General features: G+C 58.2%; 2 protein-coding genes across 2 annotated transcripts in view; one reads left to right on the forward strand and one right to left on the reverse strand.

The window, feature by feature from the left end:
- On the reverse strand, positions 1-10,487 carry HES3 (hes family bHLH transcription factor 3). The gene is made up of 4 exons (XM_064590040.1): positions 10,263-10,487; positions 2,128-2,223; positions 1,945-2,026; positions 1-1,559 (listed from the first exon to the last, which is right to left on the reverse strand). The coding sequence occupies exons 2-4, from the start codon at positions 2,206-2,208 to the stop codon at positions 1,186-1,188; spliced, it is 537 nt and encodes a 178-aa protein (XP_064446110.1). The 5' UTR covers positions 2,209-2,223; positions 10,263-10,487; the 3' UTR covers positions 1-1,185.
- The window catches only part of ICMT (isoprenylcysteine carboxyl methyltransferase), a 9,005-nt gene continuing 5,136 nt past the window's right edge, over positions 9,659-13,527 (forward strand). The window contains exons 1-4 of the mRNA XM_045898834.3: positions 9,659-9,941; positions 10,756-10,844; positions 11,731-11,900; positions 12,670-12,887. Coding sequence (XP_045754790.1) covers positions 9,747-9,941; positions 10,756-10,844; positions 11,731-11,900; positions 12,670-12,887 — 672 coding nt within the window. The 5' untranslated portion in view covers positions 9,659-9,746. The remainder of the gene's footprint in view (positions 9,942-10,755; positions 10,845-11,730; positions 11,901-12,669; positions 12,888-13,527) is intronic.

Raw genomic sequence — 13,527 nt, forward strand, 5'->3', positions numbered from 1 at the left:
GGCCCCAGGACCGCCACAACCGGGACCCCTCCCCGCCTGTGCTTCAGAGTCTGATGGGTGGAGTGGGGGAGCCGGGCCGCTCTCCCCTCGCAGCCTAACCAGAACGGGTTTAGCACACAGGCAAAGCAGGGCACTCCTAAACGGGAAATGTTGTATAGAAAGTCGGTATTTGTCGTTCAAAAGATGCACCCAAGCAGGCATCGTGGGAGAAATTTGGACCTTCGTGGTCTCTTTATACCCATTTCACAGGTTTGCCCTGTGGGTATTCTGAATTTCAAACCAGAAGTGCCAGGATCTCTTCCGGGGCTCGGCGCGGGATTCCCGTCCCCCAACCCCAGGCTGCCCCTCGAGAACCGGGACCCCGGGCTAGAGTCCGAGCACAGAAATGACCTCGTTTTCGGACGAATAAACAGGCGCCGAGCGCTCCGAGGGTTGTCGAGGGTCGCGGGCTCTGTGGCGGCCGCAGAGGTCCGGAGGCCGGGACCCTCAGGAGCCGCGCGGCGGGGGGTGGGGCGAACCGAGCGATGGGCGGAGCATCTTGCGGGGCGGGCTGCTGAGCCAGGACAGCTCCGGGCGGGTCTTCCGAGAGGGGCGGGCCTCGGAGAGCGCGCCTGCCGGGTGGGCTGCGCCGCGTACGGAGGGGGTGGGGATCCGTGGAAGCCGAGAGGATCCCAGGTGGGGGTGGGCTGGGGGCCCCTCGCCGGCGGGGCGGGACCCGCCGTGCTTTGTGCCGGTGGGAACCGGGCGTCCTCGGCTGGCTGAATGGGCCGGGGCGGGGCAGCAATTCTCCTCGCTGCGAGGGGTCCGCTCTGCGCCGCTGCAGACGGCGACCTTCCCACCGCGGCGCGGCTGCTGGGCGGGGGTGGGGACGGGCTGCCCGCCGGGGGCCCTGGGAAAGAGGCGCGGCCTGGGACATCCCCTCCCAGCCCCACGACAAGGTGGGAAGAAGAGAGAGTGGGTCTGGCTTGAGTAGGTGGGGCTCGGGTGGGGGGCGGACCCCGGTCCCCCCTGTGGTTCCGTGTATTTCCTCGCGTTCGCGGGCGCGCGGCACCCTCCCGGCCACCCCTGCCACGGGACCGGGACGGACGACTGGGGGTCCCGGCCGTCACCGCAGGCGCGCTCTAAACAGTCTCTGCGTCCCCATGCCAGGCGGGGGCCCCCTTGAGTCCGAGGCCGCGCCGGGACTCACCAGGGCCGCCAAACGCCCAGACCCGGCCCCGGGCTCTCGGTGCAGCGGCGAGGCGCCGGCTGCGGCCCCGGGACGCTGGAGGACGGGCCGGGGAGACCTCCAGGGAAGAGGAGCAGGGGTGGCGGGGAGGGCGAGCCGCCGGTGGCCGGAGCAGGGGCCCAAATGGCAGGGGCGCAGGCGCCGAGCGGGGCGGGTGCCTTCGGGCTCGGGCCGGCGCTGTCCATGGTGCTGCCTCCTGCGCGCTCGTGCGCCAGGGGGCAGCGCAGGCCACCGCCTCCCTCCTCTCGGCGCCGCAGAAGCTGGCTAACGCCGGGCAGACAGCTGCGGAAGCCCGACGGGAACTCAGCTCCGCTGGGGACCGACCAGAGCCCTGGGGGGAGGGGAGCGGACGGGAGAAATGTGAAGGGGAGGGAAGAATGGGAGAGGGGAGGAGGAAAGGAGAGATGTAGGGACAGAAAAGGAGGGGAGAAGAGTGGCGGGGAAGGGAGGGGAGGGGCTAGGCAACCCGAATTTCTTTCCCAGGGTCCAGATCTTTGCCCAACCGGATTACAACTGCACTAGCCTGCAGGGTCTTTGCGGCCTCCTGGCTCCAGCAATCTGGGGCCCTCTCCTCACCCAGCTGCCCACTGCCCGGAGCTTTCTTCTCCATCCATTTTTCCTTTATCTGGACTTGTCATACCCAGGGCTCTGACCTCACAAGTCACTCCCCCCGCCCCCGCAGCTCCTTGCCCTACCGGCTCCAGACGCCCTCCCACCTTGCACCGAGTTCTGAAGGCTTTTCATGTACTTGACGCTCAGCTCCAGTATATCTGCCTTCTCCAACTTGCGTTTCCGGATCTGCAGATCAGTGGAAAGGGCTCTTAGCTGGGCAGTCCGACTTGGAAGGAATGAGGTTGGGGATTGTATCACCCCCACCTCACCACGACCTCACGTCTCACCTGGTGTGAGTAGTGTTTTTCCAGCAACGACTTCAGCTGCTCCAGGGACACATTGATGCGTGCCCGTCGCTTCTTCTCCATCAGTGGCTTGGAGATCTGTGAAGGGGTGGCATTTTAGGGCAGGGCGACGGTCCTCTCACCCTCTGCCCCACACCACCCCCGCCTTGGCAGGGCGCCCACCCTGCGCTCCTCAGGACTCCAGACCTTGCGGAAGCCGCCGGCATGGCCACCGGAGCTGGCCTGGGTCCCGGGCTTAGTGCCCATGGTGTCGTTATCTGCGCCTGTGGGAGGCAGTGCCGCCTTTATAGGGGCTTCTCGTTTACATGTCAATGAGGCGCTCCTGGGCTCGAGGAACCCCGAGGGGGGGGAGGAGATGAGAGGGGGATGCACTGTGAAATTCCCCACCTCCCTCTTTGCCTGGGCTTCAGCCTCACCTCCAGGAACCCTGCTTTCTTCCAAGGGACCCCCCTTCCCCTTTCTCAGTCTTTCCTTTATCCCACTCACCCCCACCACTTCCTGAGTCTGGGCTCCCCTCCCATGCCCACCCCTCCATGCCCTGTCCTGTCTCCGTGTCTAGTGTCCCTAGGTACTGAGCCTCACCACTAAGCCCATTTACTAGGCCCCTTGCTGCCCCTTGCCTCCAAGCATTCTGGGAGGGCACCCACTGAGGAATGTCCATGGGCCCAGCTGGCTCTGAGCCTGGCTCATGACTCTCTGGGCCTGATGAAGATGCGGAGGCAGGGAGGACCCGCCAGCGAAGCCTTTCTGCGGGTTTCACGCTCTGGCCACGCTGGCAACGCCACATTAGTCGCCCTAATGTCGGGACAATGCAGCGATTTTCTGCCTGTGGCTGCTCAAAGCCGGGCACAGGCTGGGCCCGAGGGGGCCAAGCAGCGACATGTGTCCCATTAAAGCGTGCAGCCCGCCCTCAGGGCCACAGCCAGTCTCCTCCTGGCTGGGGTCTTGGACTGGGAGCACTCCTGTGCAGAGGTGTAGCCTGGGCTCATGTGCCCTCTGGCCCTGTTAGGCCCCAATCCACCTCTCCTAGCTGGGGGGAAGCTGCAGGCAGCCTCAAGCCAGGGCGAAGAGAACAGCCTCCTCCATCCTCATTCCCAGATTTCCAGGCTGGACAAGTAAGGCACTGACCCTTTACCTCACAGCCTGCGAGTTCATTCCCACCAGCCTTCTCTCTGTCCCAACAAATGCAAGGTGAGGGTGGGAAAGACCACTGATCATATGGGGAGAGCACCATTCTGTGCTCTTGGAGGTCTGGAACCCCCACACACTTTTCATTATTCGGGCTGTGGTTGGAGACCCAGGGAGCTCCGTGGAGGAGGCACCCACCCCAGGACCGGGTAGGCCCTACAGCAGGACTGCTGCAGTCCCGGACTGGACCCTGGGAGCAGGACTCCAGTAGCTGTGACTGACAGGCTGACGTCCAGAGGAGTCCCTGAAGTTCACAACTAGTTATCTCCCTGTACTGGGCTCGCAGGGCCTCAGTTTCAGAGTTTGTAAAATGGGGTTCCGAACAATGCGGGCCCCCACGGCTGCTCTCGAGGGTGATGAAGCAGCAAGGACGCAAAAGTTCTGCAGATGAGCCCTGCGGCAGAGGAATACACAGATTGGCCTTTGCAGGGACTCAGCGTGAGGGGGAGGGGACACTGCTGGGGCCTGGGTGGGCTCCCTCGGCTCCCTGGAGCTGGGGCGTCTTCTCCCCTGACACCCGCCCCCCTGTCCCCTCCCGGAGTATTGAAGGGCCCTGCCGGGGCAGAGGCGTTCTCAAGCGCCAAGCAGCGTGGAGAATCGCGCCCCGCCCTCCTTTCAGGCCTAGGTTGCGTGGCCCGCGGCTTCGAGGTACTCTTGCGCCACGGCCTCGGGACCCACCCGCCTGATCTGGGCCGGGCCGGGCCCGCGTTGGGCGGCGGGGCCGAGGCCGGACGGCAGGCGTTGGCACGCGCCGGGCAGCTTTGAAGCGCCGGGGCTGACCGGGCCCCATTGGCCTCCGTGCGTTCCTCGGGCTTGGGGAGGTGGCGGCTCGGTACAAAGGCGCCGCGGGGCAGGCGGGCGGCGCGGCCGGGCACAAAGGGGGCAGCCGAGTGTTAAGGGCATTGTGCCGGCCCCACAAAGCCCGCCCCCGCCCGCCCCCTCGGGGCCAAACTCCGGGCGCCCCGCCGCGCGCGGGCTTCCAGCTGCTGCACATCTGCACGGAAGCTGGGCGCGCGCCTCGCTCTGCCGGCCCCCTCGCCCCCGCCCCCGCTCCTGAGCCACGCAGGCTGCGGGGCAATTTGTCCTCTAATTATGATCCCTCCCCATAAACCGCCGCCCGCGCCTTTCAACTCCGGCGCATTAGCAAACCAACGGCCCTCGGCGAGGCCCTCGCGGCCCGCCCCCTCTCCAGAGTTAGGGCCGCCATAAAGGGGCCCGCGGACCGCCCCTGCCCGCACCCTGGAATCCGCAGCTCCTCGGGCCATCATCACTCCCCTCGAGCCCGAGCCGAGGGCTCCCGCCCGCGCTGGGTGGGGCCGCTCACGTGGGTGGCTTAGTGTTTTCCTAAGCAGTGGAAAATTGACCGCAAAATGAGCTAATTCGCAAAGTTCTGCTTTGGCTGCGGGCGGCGGGGCTGTCGGGGAGGCCTGGGCTGGACTCGCAGCCGTCAAATTCTGCCCCCGCCCACTTAATGGGCCTCCGCCTCCGCTGCCCCCTACCCCTATCCCGGCACCGCCCCCTGCGTCCCCTTTTTTACCCCCATCCCAGGACAAGTCCCCGGGCTGGGGCTACCCCGGCCACACACACACCTAGGCTGATTTCCTCCCTGCTTTCCGGGTTTCCCACTCCCAGCGCGGCTCGCCCGCCACGAACAGCCCTCAAGCCGGCTGAGGGTCACGCAGACTCAGGGAGGAAAGAGATCCCGGTGCGGATTCCATTCCCCCACTCCCCCTTTCCCGTGCCGGGAGAAATCCCCACTTTACCAGCAATTCGGGCTCCTGAGCAGCCACCTCCCCACTAAGACTCAATTCCTCTCTTCCCTCCCCCACTCTTATCGAGTCCTGAGCCTGAGCATCCTACCCGCACTCACAGGCAGGCGGGGCTCCGGAGGGGTGCGTAGAGGTAGGGGAGACGATTTCCGAGGTGGGGGGGCGGCACACTCCCACCCCCTTATCTGAGAGCAAGCAGGGCGAAGTGCTCTCGGGCTGCAGGGAAGGACATAGACCAACTTAGAAGCTGGGCTTATGCAAACTGGGACGTAGGCCACCGACTCCCTTTCCATCTTTAGCATCTGGGATTCCTAGGGGGCCTGGAAAGGAGCACAAGTTCAGGCAAAGCGCTGGGGAGACCCAGGCTGCCCTTTGCTCATTCAAGGAAAAAAGTCCTTCTATAGTTCTGGAGGCCTCTGGGGGCTTCCAGGAATACTCAGAGCCCTCAGCTTCCTCAGGCTTGAGAATTTAAGGCAAAAAGTGAGCTGTGACTTTGTTCTTCCTTCCCCCTTCCCCCGTTTGGTTTAAGAACATTACAGGGGCACCTGGGTGGCTCAGATGGTTGAGCGTCTGCCTTCGCTCAGGTCATGATCCGGGGTCCTGGGATTGAGCCCCATATCGGGCTCCTGGCTCAGCGGGGAGGCTGCTTCTCCCTCTGCCTCTCCCCCTGCTCATGTTCTCTCTCTCTCTCTCTCTATCTCTGTGTCTCGAATGAATAAATAAAATCTTAAAAAAAAAAAAAAAAGGAAAGAACATTACAGAGCAACTGAGGTTTTGGAAACAAGGGAGGGAGGGGGTTTGCAGGTCCCAGGACAAGAGACGGACCAGATATTCTACCAGCCCTCCCAGGTGATGGCCCCGTGTAGCTAGCCTCTTCACCCTGGGTGAGAGCCCCTTCTCTTCCTCCAGCACCCAGACATTGAAAGCCGTGCTAACTGGTGAGTGCCGCAGAGGCCACCGAGGGTGAAGGGGAGGAGAGAAATGCACCGCCTTCTCTGCAGATGCATTTCAAAGTGGAATGAAGTGATTGCTTCATGTAATTGACTATTGGGACACAGCAAAAGCTCTGAAATGACTCAGCCGATTGTCTCCAGATGGGGTTGAAGAGGCTGCGATTGTTTAACTCTCTTTGGCTGTGTTGGGACTCCGAATAGCCCGGCCGCCAAGGGCCCTCCAGGGGACAAAGGCTGGGACTCCGGTGAGGGCATCAACACTGAACCGGGCTGGCCCAGCTCACAGAGAGTGAATTCAGAGAGACCCCCATTGTCCCAGCCCTTTCTGTTTCTCCCCAGCTGGCTCTAATCTTTAAATATTTACCCGGCCCTTTTGTGCACATATGACTTATGCACTTCGGGCTGATGTGCTCATAAATTACACATCATTTACCCGTTTCCAGACTAGAGAGAGGGGGCTTTCATGCCTGGAGCCCAGAATGGCCAGAGGAGGGAGAAGAAAAGTGTTGGAGGATCAGGGTTCCCTCCTGGGGAGAGCAGCAGCTACACTGAACAGGCCCCTCCTGGCCTCCACGTGGGAAGTGGATGGGACAGAGGAACTGTGAGTGACAAGGACCCCCCAGGAGGCCCCTCTAACAACTGATTGGGGGACCCACCAGCAGGGAGGAGGGAGAGGCCAGTTCTCAGACTTTTTCTTACGCGGTGTCAAGCTTGGACAAGAACAAACTTCTCACTCTGAGAAGCTGGTGTGGGTTGAGGTGCTTGGTGACACCTCACCCCTGGCACCTGCCTCCAGCTTGCTCTGGGTCATCCCCTCTCCCTACATTCTCCCTTGCTCCATCAAGGAACCCCGTTTAAGACAAAGACGGCTAATTTCATCTCAGCCTGCAGTTTAACTTGGAAAAGTCAAGGCGGTTCTTAGGATTCTTGAAACAGGAGGAATCCCCCCTTAGGTCGGGATGGAAAGCCACCTCAGCTGGTGGGCAAATGGCGGGATGAGGGGGGTGCAGGGGAGACCCTGCAGAGGGACCTTCCTGCATGAGAAAGGGCTCCCTTTGTACTCGCCTCTCGGCTCCAAGAACAAAACACATTCAAATGCTTATTTACAAAAGAAGGCAAGTGAGGCATCCCAGGGCTGAGTAGTTCACCTTTATGTTCTTATATTTTTGTGGGCTTGTTGTTCTCATGCCTGCAGACGACACCGGAGAACTGGATGCGGAGTGGATTTCTTTGACCAGATTGCTTCCCTCTCTAGTAGCGGGTCTCAGTGTATGAGCTTCTGTCCATATCTCTCTGTGAATTACTGTTTCTCTGTGCATCTGTCAATCTCTGTGTGTGACTTTGTTTCTCTGGGTCTATGCCAGTGTGTGCATATATTTGCTTACTTGCCTCTTTCCTCCATTACTGCTCTGTGAGCCGTGGGCCCTGACAGATTCAGCAACTCCAGGCACTTGTAAAAATCCCCCTTCCCTCTGGTCTGGCCATACCTGGGAGGGGACTGCTTTTCCTTTCTTTCTTCCTTCTCCAAGATGGTGCTGATGGAGATGTATGGTCTAAAAGGAGGTGGTAGGCAGAGAAGAGAGGGTTGCTCAGGCTCACCAAGCTGGATTTCCTGGCACTCTGTGCCCCCAGAACGGGGGTGCATCAGTGCCCTAAGTCAGTGTGGACAGCAGATGCCAACGGCCAGAAAAGAAGCTTCCTAGGAGTAGCCCTCTGCCCCAGGACCAGACTCACTTCCAGGAGTGAGGATGCAATGATGATTTTCTGGGGTCCCTGAGGTGTCCCAGCATTGGGGGAGAGGTACTGAGTCTGGGTGAGAGCATCAGAAATTGGGGGCAGTGTCGGGAGCATGAGCTCTCAGCCCGTAGTAATGCCATGCCTCCTTCCTACATGGTACTGCAACTGGGCAACTTTGGATTTCAAAACATTAAATCTCCTTTCAATCCCATGAACCCAGTTTAGCAAATGTTTCCTAAGCATTATTTAAACATGGTACTGGGCTTTGCAGAACATTATCAATACCTTATGCTGAAATGAGGACTCCTTTTTTATAGGAAGCTGAAACTTGGGAGTAGATTTTCTCAAGGTTACAAAGCTGGGCCCTGGCAGTGCTGAGACCAGGATTCAATCCCAGGCTCTCCATCCTTCCCTGAGCCCAGCTGCTCAGATGCCAGGCCTCCTGCCAGGTCCTGTGGGGACAGAAGAGGACGGGGCAGCCAGAGGCTCAGATGCAGGTCTGGGTGACTGCAGTGCACAGCCCGCCTGGTCTCAGCACTCTCTGACCCACTACTCTCGGCTCCAGCCTCTCCAGGGGCCTGTCCCCTATCCCAACACAGGCTTCCTTTCTCCTACCTGAGTCTGCAAACTTGGTGCCCGCTCTCCCTCCCTCTCCATAGATGCCCTTGCTCTCATTTCCAGCATAAGGCTGCTGGTCCCTGAGTGCCCCAAGACCTAGCTCCAGCATCTCTTCCATGCTGCCTCCTAACCCTCTGCCCGCCCACCTGCAGGACCCTCCTTGGAGTCCCTCTCTCTCTCTCTCCATTCTTACTTGGCTCCTATCCCACTCCCACCCCACCATAGTTTATTCTAGTCACTCGCTTACTTGTTTTTCTCCTTCATCATCCCTCTGTGAGCTCCCCCGGGTGAGACCATTAACGCTTTCAAAAACAAAAAAAAAATTCGTATTTAAAAAGTAATGTGTTGGGCGCCTGGGTGGCTCAGATGGTTGAGCGTCTGCCTTCGGCTCAGGTCATGATTCCAGGGTCCTAGGATCGAGTCCCGCATCGGGCTCTCTGCTCCTTGGGAGCCTGCTTCTCCCTCTGCCTCTCTGTCTCTCATGAATAAATAAATAAAATCTTTAAAAAAATATATTAAAAAAAATAAAAAGTAATGTGTTGATTGTGCACAATATGGAAAATACAAAAACATATACAGAAGACAATGAAAGTCACCCATTGTTCTATCACCAATGTGAAAAAATTGTGGCTTATATTTCCATTGTTTCCCCAGGCTCACACGTTTGCTTTTGCTTTTCCCAAGCGAAGCCAAGATCGCACTGTCAAGTTCTGTATTCTGCCTTTTGAAAAACGTGATGTGTCCTGAGCTTTTCCACGACTGGCCAACATTCTCCCTCACCACGAACTGAAGGGGGCGGTCCTCCCGCGCGCAGAGTCCCCGTCCCGGGTTTTCCCGCTGCCTCCGGGGCAGGGTCCCCGCGCGGAAGCAGCCTGGGCACCGAGCGGGCGGCCCCGCTCGCGCCTGCGCGCCCAGGGGTGTCAGGGCGGGGTCGCTTCAGAGTCCTTCGGACGGGGACATTCTTGAGTTTGGGGCTCCTTTCTGGCAGACGCCGGCGACCACTTCTCGGCCGGGGACCCGGGTGCCCCGCGGCCCCCCCGCCGTTCGCCTTTCGGCCCGGGTCAAGGGACCCCGGGAGGAGGGACAGGGCTCGCGGGACCGGCGGGGCGGGGCCACAGACGGGGCGGGGCCGCGGGCGGGGCGCTCCCGCCAAAGCCGGGCTCGGGCCCCGCGGCGCGGTGGTATCGCGAGAGCTCGCGGGAGGCGCGCGGCTCTGGGCAGCGGCGCTTCCCGGTCGGCGTCGGCGGCGCAGTGCGCAGGCGCGGCGGGCGGGTTTCCCCGGGCTACAGCCGGCGCCGTCGCCCGCTCGTCGGCCGCCCGTCGGCCGCCCGGCGCCATGGCGGGCTGCGCGGCGCGGGCTCCGCCGGGCTCCGAGGCGCGCCTCAGCCTCGCCACCTTCCTGCTGGGCGCCTCGGTGCTCGCGCTGCCGCTGCTCACGCGCGCCGGCCTGCAGGGCCGCACCGGGCTGGCCCTCTACGTGGCCGGGCTTAACGCGCTGCTGCTGCTGCTCTACCGGCCGCCGCGCTACCAGGTGCGGGCCGGGCGGAGGCGAGGCGGCCGGGGCCGGGGCCGGGGCCGGGGCCGGGGCGAGGGCGGGAGCCCGGCGGGTTGGGCACGGCGCGCGGGCGCCGTCCGGTCGGGGTCGGGGCGGGCCGGGAGCTGGGCCCGCGGGGGACGGGGGCCGCGGGCGGCAGGAGGGACCCAGGCTCGCGGGGCGCGGGCCCCCTCGTCTCCGGCAGAGTGGGTGGCAAATCGCAGTTGGTGCTGCTCAGCACCTGCGGCAGAGGCGCGTGGGGCGGGGAGGGAGCGGGCCCACGAGTTCTTTTATGGAATTTAAGGTGTGGAGACTTACCTGCTGCCAAGTCTCAGCTCAGAGGGGGCTGGGCGCGGAGTCCCGCTCGCCTGGGCTAGATTCGCTGCGTGGTCTTGGGAAAATGCAGCCAGTAAACCAGGTTCATGCGGTTTCCCCCACGGCTCTGCATAAAAAGAGCAATGGCAGCTAGAACTTACGTAGCGCTTACTCTCAAGGGCTTTACGTGGGTACTCGTCACAGCAATCCTAAGAGGTAGGTACTATTACCATCCCCATTGTGTATATGAGGAAACCCGAGGTCCAGAAAGGCTAAGGAACTTGCCCAAGTCCGCACAGCCAGAGAGGGGTGGACGCGGGATTGGAGCCCAGGCACCCCTGCTTCACCTGTTAATCTCCGAGCACACCAGCTCTTCGTGTTTGCCAGTAGCCTACTCCCAGGAAGTAGGGTGTCTGTGCTCCTGCAGACTGGGTGGGGGCTCCCTGTGTGCCCAGGGAGCAGCCAGGTGACTGAGCTTCTTTTGGGTCCGTTTCAGATAGCCATCCGAGCTTGTTTCCTTGGCTTTGTGTTCGGCTGCGGCATGTTGCTAAGTTTTAGCCAGTCTTCTTGGAATCACTTTGGCTGGTAAGAAGTACTTCGGGAATAATGGTTTTGAGGCGAGGGTGGGAGAATCAGAGGGTCAGACGTGGTATTTCCTCATCCCTGTGTCTCATCTCTGACTGGCCGAAGGCTGTTTAGGTTTCTGTAAGGTCTCTAACTTCCACCTAGATTCCTATGTCTTGGACCCTAAGAACTTGAGCCCGCCGGTTGCTTCTGTTGCAGGCAGAAACAGGTCTCCCTGGCACCCGCCCCGTAGGTGCCCTCATCAGTAATGTGACGAGCCCTTCCCAGAAGAGGGTACAGGTCCTCGGTGACAGGAAGGGGCAAGGCTCTGGCTCGTCTTCACAGGCCTTTTCCATCTCTAATTTCTATTAGGTCACATCTAGTGCATCCCCCACGGCCAGTGTAGGATTTTTCCCTACACTATGATTTCAGGCCCTTGAGCCTTCTAGTCCCTGACCTGGATATGAACCAATGGCTTCAAGGTAAAAAGCTTTATCTCCTGTTATCAATACTCCGAGCCATCTAATCCTTCTTTGCTGGAATTATTTGTTTTGTTGGATTTTTGTATTCAGCATACATCACTGCTTTATTTTGATTATGTCCCACTCTCATACTTTGTGTAGTATCATTTTTAAAAGACTGTGAAAGGCCCATAATGCCTTCCCTGCCTATGTTTGTTTGTTTGGTCTATTACATTCCACATGTAGTCCTTTTAAAACCCCACCTTCTGCAAACCTGAGCAGCCATGTTACATGTGGGTGCCTGCTGTCCACTCTCAGATAGGTAACAACGGGACCTCCTCTTAGAATTCAGGGACAGTTCAGCAGACCCAAATTTGTACTTTGAGTTACGGCTGACTTGATTCCCTTGCCCCAACTTACCTCTCTTTCTTTTTGTTTTTAAACAGGTATATGTGCTCCTTGTCACTATTCCATTATTCTGAATACTTAGTCACAGCAGTCAATAATCCCAAAAGTCTGTCCTTGGATTCCTTTCTCCTGAATCACAGTCTGGAGTATACAGTAGCGGCTCTTTCTTCTTGGATAGAGTTCACACTAGAAAATATCTTTTGGCCAGGTCAGTGTGTCCTCCTTTCTCCTCCGGAGGGGAGAAAGGTGGTTTTGTGCAGGCCTGAGGGCAGTGACGTGGGTTCACCTCTCAGCTATAATCTCCCGGAGTGATTTTCTGCAGATGTCTATCCTCACTAAGCTCTTTATAAAGGACAAGCAGAGCCTGTGAATTCCACTTCTGGATTTTGAATGGAGGACGTGTTGACCGTTTGCCTTAAGCCTTCCATAACATACCACACTATCTAATATACCAACCTGTGATAGCTGTAATCTTAATTTTACAGTCAGAGATTTGCATCTGTTCATTTTGTGTGACTTGAGACTTTTCTTGTGAAGATTTTGTTAGCAAAAACCTCTGCATCTGAAACCTCTCCAATTGAACTTTCCACAGCAAATTAAGTAAAATGTACGTGGATCCCAGGATTCAGTAAAGAGCCAGGGCGCGAAACACTAGATCCTCCTCTGCTTCACTTAGCTCTCCTTGTCCCCAAGGGAAGGAAGGGGGCATGTGGCTGAGGGACATGGATGGGGAGTCCATCATGTCTTTGCCAAGACTCTAATTGGGTTGTTGGCACTTTAAACAGATGAACAGCACAACTTAGGGGAATGTGTTTTGCTTATAATTAAATTTTAATGTGATGACAAATGCTAATTATTCACTAGCATGTTTCCTAATGTTGCTAGCCTTGGGAAAATAGGTTAATTTTAAGCATCCGCAGGGGGAGCTCCACAGTCCCATGTCTTCATTTCCTGTTTGTCACATGTCTCTCCTCCAGAACTGAAGCAGATCACCTGGCTCAGTGCCATGGGGCTGCTGATGGTGGTCTTTGGAGAATGTCTGAGGAAAGCGGCGATGTTCACAGCTGGCTCCAATTTCAACCACGTGGTGCAGAATGAAAAATCAGAAACCCACACTCTGGTCACAAGCGGAGTGTACGCTTGGTTCCGGCATCCTTCCTATGTTGGGTGGTTTTACTGGAGTATTGGAACCCAGGTACAGTATCAGAAATGACAGTGGTTGCCTTTAATTTCTTTTACATTTTTAAAGATTGACATAACTCACATAGCATAAAATTCACCGTTTCAAAGTGTACAATTCAGTGGATTTCAGTGGATTTATTAGGTTGTTGGTCTCCTTTAAATAGGTGCATGTGCCCCCTGTCGTGGTTTTGAGTGAGAACAAAATAAAATGCAAAAGAACCGATGTAGTCTTTAACACTTTTTTTTACTATGTACATAAAATCTGGGTGTCCTAAACTTGTAAACTCCTGGCGATTCTAGGTGCTCTTACCCCATCTGCTCTACCCCTTCCCTGCTTCTTTAACTTAGATCTGGAGCACCCCAGTGGGTGCTCTGAGGACAGAGATGGGGCTTTGGGGAGAGAGAGCCTTCTGCTGCTCAAGTGGATTCTGATTTTCATTCGAAGCTGCTGTTGATGAGGCAAAGGTCTAGATTGGATTTAACGTGAGCTACAGAGGTTTATGCTGTCTCAGGTTGCAGACCAAGCCTTGTTTCCTGCCTGTTGCCTCTTGAATATGTTCTCTTGGTCCTAGAAAGACTTGGCCAGAGAATGTGACCAGAGCTTAGGAGACTCCTCACCTCTTTGGGAAAATCCAGTCTGGGGCCCCCAAGCA

This window comes from Mirounga angustirostris, unplaced genomic scaffold (genome assembly GCF_029215605.1).
Source record: "Mirounga angustirostris isolate CCGP_5_RB_7025 unplaced genomic scaffold, mMirAng1.0.hap1 SCAF_4, whole genome shotgun sequence".
NCBI classification, from domain to species: domain Eukaryota; kingdom Metazoa; phylum Chordata; class Mammalia; order Carnivora; family Phocidae; genus Mirounga; species Mirounga angustirostris.

Coding starts and splice junctions, on each gene's coding strand:
- HES3 (XM_064590040.1), bottom strand. CDS start 2,208: ATGGAGAAGAAGCGACGGGCACGCATCAATGTGTCCCTGGAGCAGCTG. Junction 2,027..2,127: donor AAAAACACTACTCACACCAG/GTGAGACGTGAG, acceptor ACTGATCTGCAG/ATCCGGAAACGCAAGTTGGA. Junction 1,560..1,944: donor CCTTCAGAACTCGGTGCAAG/GTGGGAGGGCGT, acceptor CCCTCCCCCCAG/GGCTCTGGTCGGTCCCCAGC.